The sequence below is a fragment of the Polypterus senegalus genome, chromosome 13 (assembly GCF_016835505.1).
Source record: "Polypterus senegalus isolate Bchr_013 chromosome 13, ASM1683550v1, whole genome shotgun sequence".
Taxonomy (NCBI): Eukaryota; Metazoa; Chordata; class Cladistia; order Polypteriformes; family Polypteridae; genus Polypterus; species Polypterus senegalus.
In genome coordinates this window covers 76,903,336-76,917,380 of record NC_053166.1, presented here as the reverse complement: position 1 = coordinate 76,917,380, position 14,045 = coordinate 76,903,336, and the positions used below count along the sequence as shown (strand labels likewise).

The 14,045-nt window shown below is 41.0% G+C and overlaps 2 protein-coding genes across 3 annotated transcripts in view; one reads left to right on the top strand and one right to left on the bottom strand.

Moving 5' to 3' along the window:
- Nucleotides 1-5,022, top strand: part of plp2 (proteolipid protein 2) — a 68,521-nt gene extending 63,499 nt beyond the window's left edge. Inside the window, exon 5 of the mRNA XM_039775384.1 lies at nucleotides 4,246-5,022. Coding sequence (XP_039631318.1) covers nucleotides 4,246-4,265 — 20 coding nt within the window. The 3' untranslated portion in view covers nucleotides 4,266-5,022. The remainder of the gene's footprint in view (nucleotides 1-4,245) is intronic.
- Nucleotides 4,377-14,045, bottom strand: part of prickle3 (prickle homolog 3) — a 63,722-nt gene continuing 54,053 nt past the window's right edge. For both annotated transcript variants that reach the window (XM_039775382.1, XM_039775383.1), the window contains 8 exons: nucleotides 13,139-13,252; nucleotides 12,920-13,057; nucleotides 12,440-12,643; nucleotides 11,517-11,703; nucleotides 7,897-8,220; nucleotides 7,494-7,799; nucleotides 6,960-7,364; nucleotides 4,377-6,797 (listed from right to left, as the gene is read on the bottom strand). In XM_039775382.1, the coding sequence (XP_039631316.1) occupies nucleotides 6,328-6,797; nucleotides 6,960-7,364; nucleotides 7,494-7,799; nucleotides 7,897-8,220; nucleotides 11,517-11,703; nucleotides 12,440-12,643; nucleotides 12,920-13,057; nucleotides 13,139-13,252 (2,148 nt within the window). In that variant the 3' untranslated portion in view covers nucleotides 4,377-6,327. The remainder of the gene's footprint in view (nucleotides 6,798-6,959; nucleotides 7,365-7,493; nucleotides 7,800-7,896; nucleotides 8,221-11,516; nucleotides 11,704-12,439; nucleotides 12,644-12,919; nucleotides 13,058-13,138; nucleotides 13,253-14,045) is intronic.

Below are 14,045 nucleotides of genomic sequence, written 5' to 3'. Positions count from 1 at the left end.
ATGTGGGTGATTTGCACTGGGACGTCAACTATTTAATTGGAAACAGTAAACTCAGCGTTTAAAATAATGACACAGTTAGGGATAGTGCCACTTGTAAAAATACATTTTTTACTTGGTAGAGTGCCTTGGCTTTGGAGTTGAAAATTCAACAGATTGCATGTAAAAGGAACCACATTATGAGGCATGGCTTAGACATGAAAAGGCATTTTTATTTAACCTACTGTATAAATTGCAGAGCCATAAGGGAGACTGGCCAAGTAAGTGTGAGTGAGATGATGAGAGCTGGCATAAAGCGAGAGACGGAACGAGGTAAATGAGTACACAAGAAAGGAGCAAGTGAATAAGTGAAGAGGAAGGACTACCCAAGCAAAAGCAGCCATTCAGAATAGAAGTGGCCACCGAGGAAGGCGAACATTAGTGACAAGCAGAGAAAGGCCACTGCTACAAATGTCGCATCTACAGCTTCACTCCTTAGACTACAGAAAGCGACACAGTTAATCTGTTAGCAGAATGGTGGGTAGATGTTTAGATATCCAAGTCTTCTAACGGCCTCTTCTTTTTGAAGCGAGTACAGGGACCTGGTAAACTTTCAACAAGAGACCCCCACCCTTGCATTTCCTTCTGTGTATTTCTCCCAAGGAGTAGACCAATGATTGTATTTTTGACATGAGCCCCACTCAGTTCAAACCCAGAGCCCGCAACAGACCTTGATCAGAGGGAAGCTGGTTGCTTTGGGATTGGACTGTCAGTGGGAAGCCATCCACTGTAGTGGGATGTGGTCGCTAATGAAGGTTAATTCTTGTTCCGTCAGATACTAAAAGAGCTTGGCTATGGCCCACCTGGTTGTCGTATTCTCTTACTTTGCTATTTAATTGTAATTTTCCTATGACAGTAACTTACAGCTAAGCTGCATTACAATTTTATTTTTCCTCCAGTGATGTGCGTCAGTGCAGCTCCCCGTTCTTGTGTTAGATGCATCATTGGAGGAGCAAAAGGAGGATGGAGGTTGGCAGAGCAGAGCAGGGCAGAAGGTTATTTTATTGATCTGAACTGCCTCTGCCTCTAGGGTCCACATTGTTTCTTTATCAGTTAGGCTGCTAACCTGTAATGATAACCAGCAAGCCCAGAAACACTTGCCCCTTTCTTAACAGATTTTACTTACAGTAAAGAATGACTTGGTTTCTCACATTTCTGTGTCCTTTACTGTTCATGCAACAGTACCCAGCTCTGATATTTAGTTGCAGATAATCATCATGGCATTCATCAGAAAGTGATGTGCACTCAAGCTTCTTTTAGTTATTTTTTGTAGCTGTCACACGCATCCTTCTGCAGTAGGCAAAGAGGTGATGATATACAATAGTGAAGGCTCAATGGGCCCGATCAGGAAGTTGTTGGGGGTCAGTAGGGCCCCAGAGGGGTATGTGGTCCTACCATTGTCCACAGAGAGTGCCAAGGGGTTTGTTTGTATTTACTGAATCAGACAAGAGAGGTTTGCCATAATCCATGTGTCATATTTAAGGGAGTGACAAAACGAGCATCCCAGTCACTCTGTGGGGCAAGCAGCAAACTGAGAGCCTTGGCTAAGTTTCCAGAGTGTGTTACGGAATCTCCAGCTGGCTTTGAGCGTAGACATGGGGACTTTAGGGCTGGAACTGGGGCTATAATTGCTCTGAAATACCAGGGTGTGTTCGTATTTGTAGTTCAACATCTATCTAATAAGGGTGTTTTTCATTATAACCTCAGGATCATGCAAGTTAATAAATATAAGTAAGTTTCACAATTATACAAACTTTTCATGCGTATCATTTATTTAACTAGCTATATGTATTGTGACATATGGGACAGAAAATGCTACTCCTTTACTTTCTAGATGGGGGATTAGATTCAGAGAAAACACACTTTCTTACAAACAGTAGTCGTGGAATCAGCAGCGTAACGTGCAACTTTTCATATCTCTCGGCAACAAAAGTCGTAAGAAGTGGCTGTCTCACTAATGCCACGACTTTTTCTCTGTGGACGAGGCTTCTCAAACAATGGCATCCCAATATTCTCTCTAGCGTGGAAGGAACCTTTAATTATTTAGACCTGCAAATGGTTTCTTAAGTAATGATTAACTGATAACAGATTTGTGAATTACCAGTGGTGTTCATGATATTAAAACGAGGCGTTGCTGCATCCAATAACACAGGCTAATTTCAGATAATGTTGATGTGTTGTATTACATTAAAGATGTCTGTTTTGTCCTCCTGTTAAGAACCTTTTCAAAACCCAAAGAAACCATTTCATATGCAAAGAACTGTTCCCAGAATGAAATGCTTCTTTACTGAGCAGCATTTCTATAAGGAACCACAAAACCCATTGAAGTGCCATTTAAGAACCATTGTTTTCAAGAGTGTAGGTCAAGGCTCTGTGTTTGCCATAGTTTCTTTAACACTTTGGATTTTTACAAGACCTGCATCTTGTGATCGCAATGTATGCCCTAATAATGTAGGTGAAGGGGCCATTTAAAGCTTTTTGTGTTAGGAAGACATTGAGATTGGCGCTGAACTTTATTTAATTGTATTTTTTAGTCTTAGTAATGGTCCTTCATGCAGTGTATTAAATTGACTTAGGGCTGGATGAATGTGGTTATCCAATGTAATGCTTGCTACCATCATCTGAATGAAGGTGGTCATACACATTCTCCACGTACTAACAATGACAGTTTTGTCCTTGTGGATGTTTTTTGGTAATTTTGTCCTTGCAGCTGATGAACTAGGCTCCTGACTTTACCTACTATATTTAGGTGTCCACAGTCACTGGGCAAAGAGGGTCTCTCTCCCATATTATCCATCCGTCCATTATCCAACCCACTGTATCCTAACTACAGGGACATGGGGGGTCTGCTGGAGTCAATCCCAGCCAACACGGGGCACAAGGCATGAATCAAACCCTGGGCAGGGTGCCAGCCCACTGCAGCTCTCCCATATTAGCATTGCATCAATACTTCCACTTCTAGGGCTGTCTACCATGTAACATTTACTTCGAAATAGAACATTCACCTATATAGGGGCAAAATTGGATTGAATTTGGACAAGCAAAGCTGCAGTGGAGTCTGTAAGGTGGTATCACCACGACTGAGCCACTTGGAGGTGGCAGACATTCATTGATGTACTTCAGGGGTATCAAAGTCTGATCCTGTGGCTGTAGATTACTGTCTCAGCCACTTTCTTAATTCATCTGTTCCTGATGGGCCACCATTTTCAGTCCAGCCAATGTCTTTATTAGAAGTGAATGAAACGGATCATTTAATTCTGTGATTTAGCTTTGGAACCCAGTCAACATCAAAATGGTGTGTCGTTGAGAACAGATCAGTATTTTTTTTTTTCTTCAGATGTTCACTTTTCAGATATTTTATTGAAATAGGTTAGCCAGTCAAGGAAAATAACCAAGGGTAGCAAATCATCAAAAGGGACTCAGTTAAAATTAAGACAGAAATCTGTTCCATTACCTGGTAGGAATGAAAACCTGCAGCCACTGTGGCCCTCCAGGATCCGAGTTTGACACTCCTGACTTACCAGATAAGCCGCCACCCAAGGAGAGTGTCCATGTGATAAAGTCAGTTGTGAGAGCCAAAATCAAGTGGAAGTGATGACTTGTGTATTTGGGATTGGCTCCAGCAGACCCCCGTGACCCTGTAGTTAGGATATAGCGGGTTGGATAATGGATGGATGTTCTATGAGAATGCACAGTAGCGTTAGCATGAATTTCCAGGCTCTTCAGATTGTAGTGCGTCATTGTGCCAGAAGGTGGGGTATTTTCCCATTATATGCAGACACTCACAGAGTGCTCAGTGCAGAACAAAACACACATACGGGCTGAATGCATACATCTTGGAGCAGCCTACGCTTAACGGTTCTAAAATGGACTCGAACATTTCAGTGTTTTGAGCTTAAGTTAAACAACTTGTTTGCTTACTTACCGTTGTGCTTTAAATATCTGACAAGGCAAATTTTCTTAGTTTGGAGTAAGTAGATAAACAAATTTCAGATGTATGTGTGTCCTTGACTGCACTATTTGCTATTCTATGAACTCTGTACGGGTATCAGTAGTGATTTATACCATGCATGTGTTAATTGTATGGTATAAAATTAGTTGCCAGGATTTAACCATTTTGAAGTTTAACAAAATAGCCAGTAAATTAAGATGCCATGTTTGTCATTCTTTAAAATCTCATTATAATCTTGTTAACTGTTTGTGTTCCAGCACCTCCAAATGATGCTTAACTGCACCCCGTGCCTCCCTTTCATCAGGAGAAGGAAGTCATCACGACAAAGAGTGGCAAAAAGGTGGATAGAACACAAGAATGGCTACTGCTACTGGACCCAGACTTGTCCATTTTTTTTTTTTTACACTTTTCCCATCTAGCACTAAAAATGTTTACTTTTGTACACCTTTGGCCTGCTGGTTGTCTACAACGTTGCAAGTTTTACCTCTGAGGCGTATGCTATTAGGAAAAACTAACTTTGACAATGGAGTTACACTAGCCACCCCTTATCTAGACATTTCCAGTTCCCTCTCCAATATATTCAGCTTTTATTGCCAAAATAATTTATGTGGAACTGGTACTCTGAACATTATATTGTGCAGAGTTGCTTTTATATTCATCCCCTTAATGTCTAAATCCCCCCCAATCCTCCCTCTCAATTAGAAATAGTTTGCTTTTAAAGTGTAACAGATGTAATTTACTGTCTGGACCAGCTTAACATTCCTGGTGGGTTAATGGCCATGTAAAGTAACGGAAAGCTGGAAAAAGAATACACTGTACAGAAGGGAAGCCATTTAGTGTTTATCAAGTTATAACAAAGTTAAACTGCTCACTAGAATCTCACTTGAAACCCTCACTCCACAATGCTCTCCCCATGCAAGTTACACACTGCTGTTGTACTGTGGTGGACTGTCATTGTACCGTTCAGACCCCGTGGTGCTGCCTGCTGACCTCTTAATGACAATTTTATACCAATAAACGGTGTTTCTGAAAAAGACGAAACTCTCTTTTCTCAGTTTACCAAAAATGATTTTTTTTTTCATAAGTTCATCAAATACTTTTAAGTAAAATGTAATCTCTATTATTTATAGCGAAATGTAACCTATAATTGGGATTAATCCCAATATGCAGCTTCTATAATGATTGATAACAGAATTACACTCAAGTGCATATTTAATGCAATATCCAAAGGAAATGAACCCACTTTTCCAGTAGACCACATTCATCCATGTTCCAGCTTTGTATGACAGACTGTACATTAGGGTTGACTAGCAGACCATCATCATTTGTAATGCGCTTGACAGCTGCCAGTTCCATAACTGTAGTTATTGCACAGTGACACAAGTACTTCTTCATGCTTCTAAAGAACTGAGGAGTGCAGCTTCCTTAATCCTGCCTTCCATATAAGAAACACAATCCCAGATCTTCATTATCTGCAAGGCTAAGCACTCCCACATTTTTAAATATTATGAAAAGGTTAAAAACTTGAAAACAAAATCAGTCAATCAATGCTGAAATTACTAGTGAGCTCCATCCCAGATCACAGAACTTTAATAATAAAAAAAAACAAGTTTTTAATTGCCTGCAAATGTAAGACCGTGCTGGCAAAAGGCAGATGCCATATAATAAATCTGGGCATTTAATTCAGTACCACATTAAAAAGCTCAAACAGGAAGACTACAGTTCTGAAAACTTGGCTCTTTAGGTGCTTGCTGTCCAGGACAGTAAACGTTATTTACAGCATGTGTGTTTTGGCAGTAAGAGTTCATTCTTGTTAGATGAAAAGCAGTCAAGCATGGCGTGTTCTTCACCATGTGGGGTGGGGCAGAACAGGAAACATTTCCAAATAATGGTGCGTTAGGGCTGAAGTCCTAAAGGTCTGAATTATACTCATCCATTCCAACGAGGGTGCATCTCACACAAAGAAAGTGAACAAAAAGCATCTAAAAAATAGAGACTAATGGGTAGGGTGCATAAAAAAAAACCACTACCTTTTAAAGGTCATCTGTGTGTGCAAAACTTTCTAACATCTTAAGAGGTTAATCCATTTTACATCAGTCCAACATTAATAAACTGTCAAAACTGCCAGCAAGAACTACCTGATAACACCTTTGATGAAGGATCCCCCTCTTAGGTGTCTTTTTCAGTCCATCATCTGGATCAGAAGGTTTTTGTTTTTTTTTAATTGAAATAAAAAAGAGCCAACAAAGACTTTCTTGTCCAACAAGGAGAGTCAATAGCAAGAGAATAATGTCCATGTTTGAAATATCAAGGCCTCCTACAGTGATTCCCATGCAGTATCAAGAAACTATGCAGTTCTTGTCTCTGTCCTTACTGGTGGCCCGTCTCCTTGGACGTCCCTTTCTCTTTTCCCTGGCCCCACCTTGCATGTCCTCCTGCACCAGTCTACCTCTGTTTGATTCATTGTAGGTCCTCAGCTGTGGTGGCAAAGGAATGGGCTGCCCAAGAAAGTAGCCTTCCTCCTCCGAGTCAGAGGAAGAAGAGCAAGTGGAACAGCGGTCCTCCTGACTGTGGGTGTGCCGCCTGCGGTCACCACCACGTGTCCGAATTGTTAGATCAGGAGGATATGTCTGTCCACTAAGACGGTGTTCAGAAGAGATAAACTCTTCACCAGTGTATATACGTGGCCTTTCCGTTCTCTGTTTGCGAAAACGCTGTTCTGTTCCCATGTGCAGTACATTATCGGTGCTTGCCTTGCCTCGTCCGCCTCTCCGCCGCCGGAAACTGCGATGCTGAATCATTCCATCTGCTAAGTGTGACAAAAAAAAGAGAAATCAAATAGCTGAACCCCACAGATGCAGTAGGTGATTTACTTGCCCCCAGCTAGGATAGAAAGGTGAGCAAAATGTTCATTTGCAAAGACCTGGGTAATAACATTAAGCAAATGAAAGATTAATTAAATAAGTAGTACCTAGGAGGTCCATTTCTGCCAAGTGCGCTCGTGGCAGTGGTGGGGTGGAGGCCTTTCTGTTTCTAAAGGGTATATCCCACTCGGTCTCCTCCTGCTTTTGAATTTCCTCTTCCTGATCCAACTCTTCTTCATCTTCCACCTGAAAGCTGCTGCTGATTGGGTCCCTAAAGCTAACTCGTGCTGATGTGGACCGTGGCAAATGGACATCACTGCTGACATTTCCACCGGATGGCTGAGATGAATTACAGGAGGGCTGAACTGGATTTGGTTTTGATTTAAAAGAATCTGACCTCTCTAAAGAGGAGGTGGCAGGAGGAACATCACCTTCTTTAGCACGGTTTTCCAAGTCAGGCATGGAAAAGCGTTGCATATGAGTTGTCTTGGGACAATCGGCATGCTCCGCATCTGCGACAGAAAAAGAAAAAAAAAAAAAGTCAAATTAATACAGCAAGAACAACAGAGAGGGGAAGGAGTTATAAAAAGCTAAGGAAACCGTGTTCACATTACAGTGGGACACTGGGCTGACAGCCATACCTATGCTTGTTTGATCCTGTTTGCCGTTACTGTCCTTTGACGTGGAGGTTCCACGAGATGTATATTTAGGAGGTGAGTGGCTAAAGTGGTGATTGGGGATTTCCTTAAATTCTACACAGCTGACTGGCCGATTTGTCCTGAAGTAATTTCCTGTGCCACTACTACCATTTGATACATTTGCTACTACCATGTGTTTTCCATTTAAGCCTTCATGCAAATGTTCAGCAGGATTAGTTGGAGACTGGACATTGGTCTTAGCCACCATGGCTACGGGTGCCGTAGGGAGGCCATTAGCAACACAACAACCTGAATGAAAGAAAAATGTGTGGAGAAAGACATGAGAGTGGGATGGGGGAACAGAGAAAAAAAAAAAACAAAACTCCAAGTGCTTCACTTGACTTACCTCTTCCTCCCTCTATACTGGACACTGCAGCCCTGGCATCAGTCGAGCTTCCAGCACTACTGCTCTTCCCTTTCCGTCCACTACGGCGAGCCTCTCCCAGCCGCTGTAGGGTGCTACTGCTATAACCACTCTGAAATGCTGAATCACAAGAATCTGAGCCATTGGGGTCTTCACCCAAACTACAAGCACGTGAGCAGAATATCAGCCCCTGCCTGGGCAAAAAGGGACGGCCCAAAAGGGGCTGCTGGCAATGGGCACAACAGAAGCAGGTTTCTGTGGCATGCCAGTGCTGACCTTCATAGGTCATCTGTCCACGGTCAATACCTGGGAGGGGAAAAAAAATTGTCTTTAAGAAAGTCATCCAAAACCAAGCAGAAGATGCATTTTTCAGAACAGGACAATACAGTGATCCCCCCATCAGCAATAGGTGAAAATCTGCGATATACGTAGAAAGACCATTTAAACAAACATTTTTTTTTTATAGTTTAAGCCTTAAAATACCCCTCCCATATGCTTTAAACACATGTAAAGTTATTAAAACACACTTTGTAAACACATACTGTATGATATGTGGATGTCGAGCTAAGGATATGAGTAACAACTCTCTATTAAAAAAAAAATCTTGGCAGGGAGACAAGGTGTGATCTTCTCAGAAGACAATTTGACGTCCCACGAGAGACATTTTAACGTCACACAAGACAAGGCAGTGAGACAAAAGGGCAGCTGCTGTACAGGCTTTTAATTGATTGACGCGCAGAGCGACAAGCAGAACAAGCACCTTGGCAGAAGCAGCACAAAGCTGATCCGTCCACTTAGCCTTAGCGTGCGTTCAGGTCCCCCCCCTTCACAACAAGAGCGGGAGAGACGCGAAGTGGCAGGAGCATAGCGCGTATCCGGGGGGCGCTGAGCAAAGCGATCGAGACCAGATCATCTCAGAGAGAGACATGCAAGACTAGACATTGCAACCTTATGAAGCAAAACCTGTGAGATGGTGACTTTTGCACGTCATGCCGCACTTAAAAACAATTTAAAACAAGTTCACTGACATCTAACCTTGCAGTCGTTGGAATGCTTTTGGCAGACACACTTCAGGTGCTCCCAGCTCTTAAAACAACGACAAGCAGAACCCACAGCTGGCCAGCAGCAGCAGCAAGATACCTGCTGATCGCATCTCTTTAGCGTGCGTTCAGACCCCCCCTTCACAACGCAAGCAGTGTTATAAGTGCCGCGAGAAAGATTTAACCACACCCGGGGCAGAAAATAATACTGTTTTTCCAAAAGTTTTAAAGTAAAAATGAAAATAATGCATATGTAACAATTCCCATGAAAATAATCCCTTTAAATTGTTTATCCGGTAAACCAAACCTGGGGGTGGGCAAATGAAGCGAGCAGGGGGCGGAGCCACCTAGTAATAATAATAATATTAATAAATCCGCAATGTAGCAGGGGTGCGATAGCTGAACTGCGATATAGCGGGGGATCACTGTACACAAATAATATGAAAATGGGTAAAGCAAAATCCAACTGCTGAATTCTATAATAAATCAAAAACTGAAGAAAGACAAAAATGTTACTTTGTGAAAGGAAAATATGAGGAGCTTTTAAATACCATTTGAAAGACCAAAAAAAAAAAACAACCTTTATTGCATCAGTTAAACTCTGAAGGCAAATACAGGGATAATATGTAACACTAAATGGCTAGGCAAACACAAGAAAGACTTATCAAGACATTTTTATCAGCCCATGTATCCAATTTTCTAACCTGCTTACCCTGCTCAAGGTCAACAGGAACCAAACATTCCCTGCAAGAGGGCAGTGCCCTGCTCCAGGGCATCTGCAAACACAGCCACACAACACATAATTTACTCACCAGCATGGATTTAACCTTTCAGTTGTTTGGAAAAGAGGAACAGAATTTTACAATTTCGACACAAAAGAAAAAATGAAGGTGCAGGAATATCCATCCATTGATCCACTTTTTAAACTCATTTATCTAGAGCAGGAAAACTGAAACCTATTCCAGTGGGCAGGGATATTCCTTAGGCAGGGCGACGTCAGTCCATCATAGGGTGGTGCAGGAACAGTTTGTCTCAAATGTAATATTTCACAGTCATTTCAGATAAGATGAATGTGTTTTCTAGTCAATTATTTAATTTTAATTATTGTGCCTAAAGCCTTTGTAAGGGGACTGTACTATTGAATGCTGACTCTAATAGTAGCATCTTCACAAAGCACCTTCAAAGCCAATCTGTTAGCATGTACAGTATATCCTTGCAGTTAATAAATTACCAATAATATATTATAAATTAAAAAGAATTGCACTCGAGTGATTTTCAGCTTCCTCTCAATTGCCAGCGTGCTTACTGTTGAAAGAAAGGGCTGGCAGCAGTTTTGATTAACAAACCAAGCTGTAAGGTCACCTCTTGAAATGGCAAACACATCAGCAATAGGTGTTATTTTAAAAGTTTACATCACACTTATATAATAATATAGAATTTAAACCCTAAAAGATGAAATGCATGCGCCTAAAAGGGAATTGCAATTTCTCATTATTTAGAGCCTGTGGCTGGACACCAATTCAGTTTTGCAGGGTCACCAGTTTCTTCAAAAACATCCAAGTACGCATGACTGCATTTATTGCTTAATCCAAGTTAAATGTCATGAAGGAGGCAAAGCCTATCTTGGCATTGGGTGCAAGCAAAGTACCAGCCCTGGACAGGGTACACTAACTCACACACCCAAGCTCACTCAAGCTGGGCCAGCTCAGGGCTGCCAATTAAGCAAAAATGCATGTTTTTGGGGTAAAAGAGAAAAAACAGGGGTACCCTGAGAAAGAGATGGTCAAAAAATAAACAAAAACAAATCTGAAACACGCAGGTATGTAAAGAATGTGCAGACTCCAAATAGACTAGCATGCTGTCTTGTGTTGCCTTACAGCCAATGCCTCTAGGATACACTAAAGTGTGCTACAGTCCAGTAACAGAAAAAGGTTATAAAGTAGGCTGCTGAATGTTTATTTCATGCATAAAAATGTTTTAATGTACAAGGGAACTTGTTGCCCCAGAACCTGAATTGGGTATTGTATTGTGCCAGTTTTGCAAGATGCCAATACATTTCTGTGTTTCTGGACTTGCAAAGCTTCATCAGGGTTTCTTTTAAAAGCATCCAAATCTAGATAGTGAATTTCATTATGAGGGCTTTAGGGAAAATGTGTAATAGTAGAACACATCATAATTGGACTGAAAAAACACAAATTTCCCTTCCCCATTTCTTAAAAGTAATAGGAACAACTGTGAATACCGAATCCTAGGAGAAATGAGATGAGCAGAGAACAAGCAAAGACTGCTGAGCTACGGTTAAAGCAGCAGTACGGAAGAGAAGAAGTAGTAGTGGAATGAACTAGGCCTTGTTCATTCCCACACGTGTCTCTAAATATTAATTTCTTTTTTTTAGTTTGTGATCACTTAGAATCAAGACAACATATAAAGTATGAACAATAAGCAAGCGAATCTCATTATTAGCCTCCAAGTTATCCTATAGGTTAAAGCAATCTCCAGAATACAAACAAACTTGTCAGCTAAAGGTCTGTATGGTTTGAAAAAAATAAAATTCAAATTTACCAATGATCTCTCCACAGCTATCACAGTACTCTGCATACAGTGACTCATAGCAAGAGCAGCAATATGGACGACTTTCTCTCATGATGTAACGCTGTCCACCCAATGCTGCCTCACACTCAAAACAGCAGAAATGCTTCATGTGCCAGTGGCGCCCCTCTGCCTCTGTACACTCATCTGCCAGGATAATCTGACGAAAAGAAGAATCAAGGTGCAAGTTAGGTTGCAAGTATTTTTACTTATTACTGATGGAATGAAAATTACCATATGTACTCGGGACTTGATTTTACCGTACAATTTCTGATATTTTATAATGTCGGTCGTATAAGCTGAATGTGGAATACTCATGCTATTGGTCCATGAGATTATGATATTCTAACACCCACCTGAAAGAGTAACCACGGAGTGCACTGCCTTTTTTTCCCCTATGTGAGTGCGGCAATGCGCTGTATCAGCGTGAGCTCCCAACCTCTCTCTATTGTGCCTACGTGACCACACGGTAATACCTATTCCGAACTATTTGAAGAAACGTTTGCACTGATTTGTGTTTTTTGTATCTAACATACACCTTTTATTGTAAGAGCATCCCTTATCTATGACGGAGAGTTTGATCAGAAGAAAATATGAAGCTGATTTTAAATTGAACGTTGTTGAAGTAGCGGAAGAAATTGGTAACTGCTCTGCTGCAACAAAATTCGATGTGTCTGAGAAACTGATGTGAGATTGGAGGAGGCAAGAAGATGTAAAAATAAAAATTGTCACATTTTTGAACGGGCATATAAGTCGGGGTCTGATTTTATGATCATTTTTTCGGGTTTCAAGATCCGACTTATACACAAGTATATATGGTAAAGGTACAGGTTGGCAATTTTATTTAAAATCAGTAATGAAAGTAATAATTTAAAAGAATTCCACAATGCACTCACTTCATCACAGGCCTGGCATCGGGGTTTAAGTCTCTCTGCATGGTGCCTTCCACAGTAGATTTTTCCATCCTGATAGAAATAGATAAGATCCACCAGTAGCTCATTGCAGGTGGAGCACAGGAAGCACTGTGGATGCCAGCAAGCTCCATGGCCTGCACGGCTAGCAAACACAGCAATGTCACCTCCTCTGATCTGTTTTCCACACTTGAGAGAACAGACAAGCAAAGAGTTTGTTTTACACACTTGACAGTGAATTCTTGCCCAGACAAATTAAACTTCACATCAAGTCAACCTGTTAGTAAAACATAGTAAATGGGGGAAAAAATGTAATCATTCTAACAAGTGGGATATAAATGAAAGAACTTTTCATACTAAACACTGGAATACAAAAGGCTCATTCAGGAAATTGTTACCATCCACTTTAAAAGCAGCTCAGGGCAATCTTGGAGAAATTGTGAAATGTATGTATTGAATTTGTACCTGCTGGCATATGGCGCCTGTCATGGTTACGGGGAAAAGTCGTACAGTCCCGCGACCCAGGTTTTCTCGTTTTCTTTGCTGGCTGAACAGGCGAAGCTCTTTCTTCTCTTCTTCATCGAGCGAATTGCAGTACTGTGCCTAGAATACCACAGTAAGTTAATAAGCATTGTGTGCATGGCATTCAAGCAGTAACTGCCAATTACTTGTCTGCATGTTTACCTCACTGTCATGAGCTGGTAACTGGTGCAACAACTGTTTAATTCTGTGGCGCTCGCCAGGGCTGTTTACATATGGAACACGGTCCTCTGGAATACAACTGAAGTACTGGTAAACCTGGAAGAGGAGAGGCAGCAGAGATGGCCCAAATTATAAAAGAAACATCAACAACATTCAGCCGCAAACACAAGTCAATGTGACAAACGTGGTACACCAAATTCTCTTGTCAAAAAAGAATAAGCAAGTGTTTGTATCAGGTAAGTTTAGAAATCGCTACTTCAGAAGTTTTGCACAAAAAATGAATAATGGTATAATACAACATATCTTCCAACAAATAAATCAAATCTTGTAACAAATGCAGAGTTTCTCATTTTTTAAAAACTTAAAAGGACAGATATATTCGCATACATACATACATACATACATACATACAGTAAATGTTTAATGCCAATTCAAACTAAAGGAGAGATGTAGGGACATTTCTAATTTGTAACATGACAGAAAAAAATTAAGGCTTGTCATAGATAGATAGATACTTTATTAATCCCCATGGGGAAATTCACAACGGAGCCAACTGTTTTATTCAAGTTAACATGAAAAGTTCTTTCAAAATTTCAGAATCATGTTCATGCCTATAAAAAGACTATAGGATATTGATTGACTTTACAGACAATGTGGGTCTGGTGCCCTCACTATGAATGCCAGGCAGCCCACAATACAGGAAAAATGTATTGTTTATTATACAATAAAGCAGTCAACTGAGGAATAAAACACAAGACATAAACAATATATCAACATAAAGGAAAGAAACACTGATCCCATTTCTAAACACAAATCCACTGTCCATTAGGAGGGTGGCCGATCCACTCCCCACCTCAGTGCTGCACTAAGCACGCCCGTCTCACCTCCC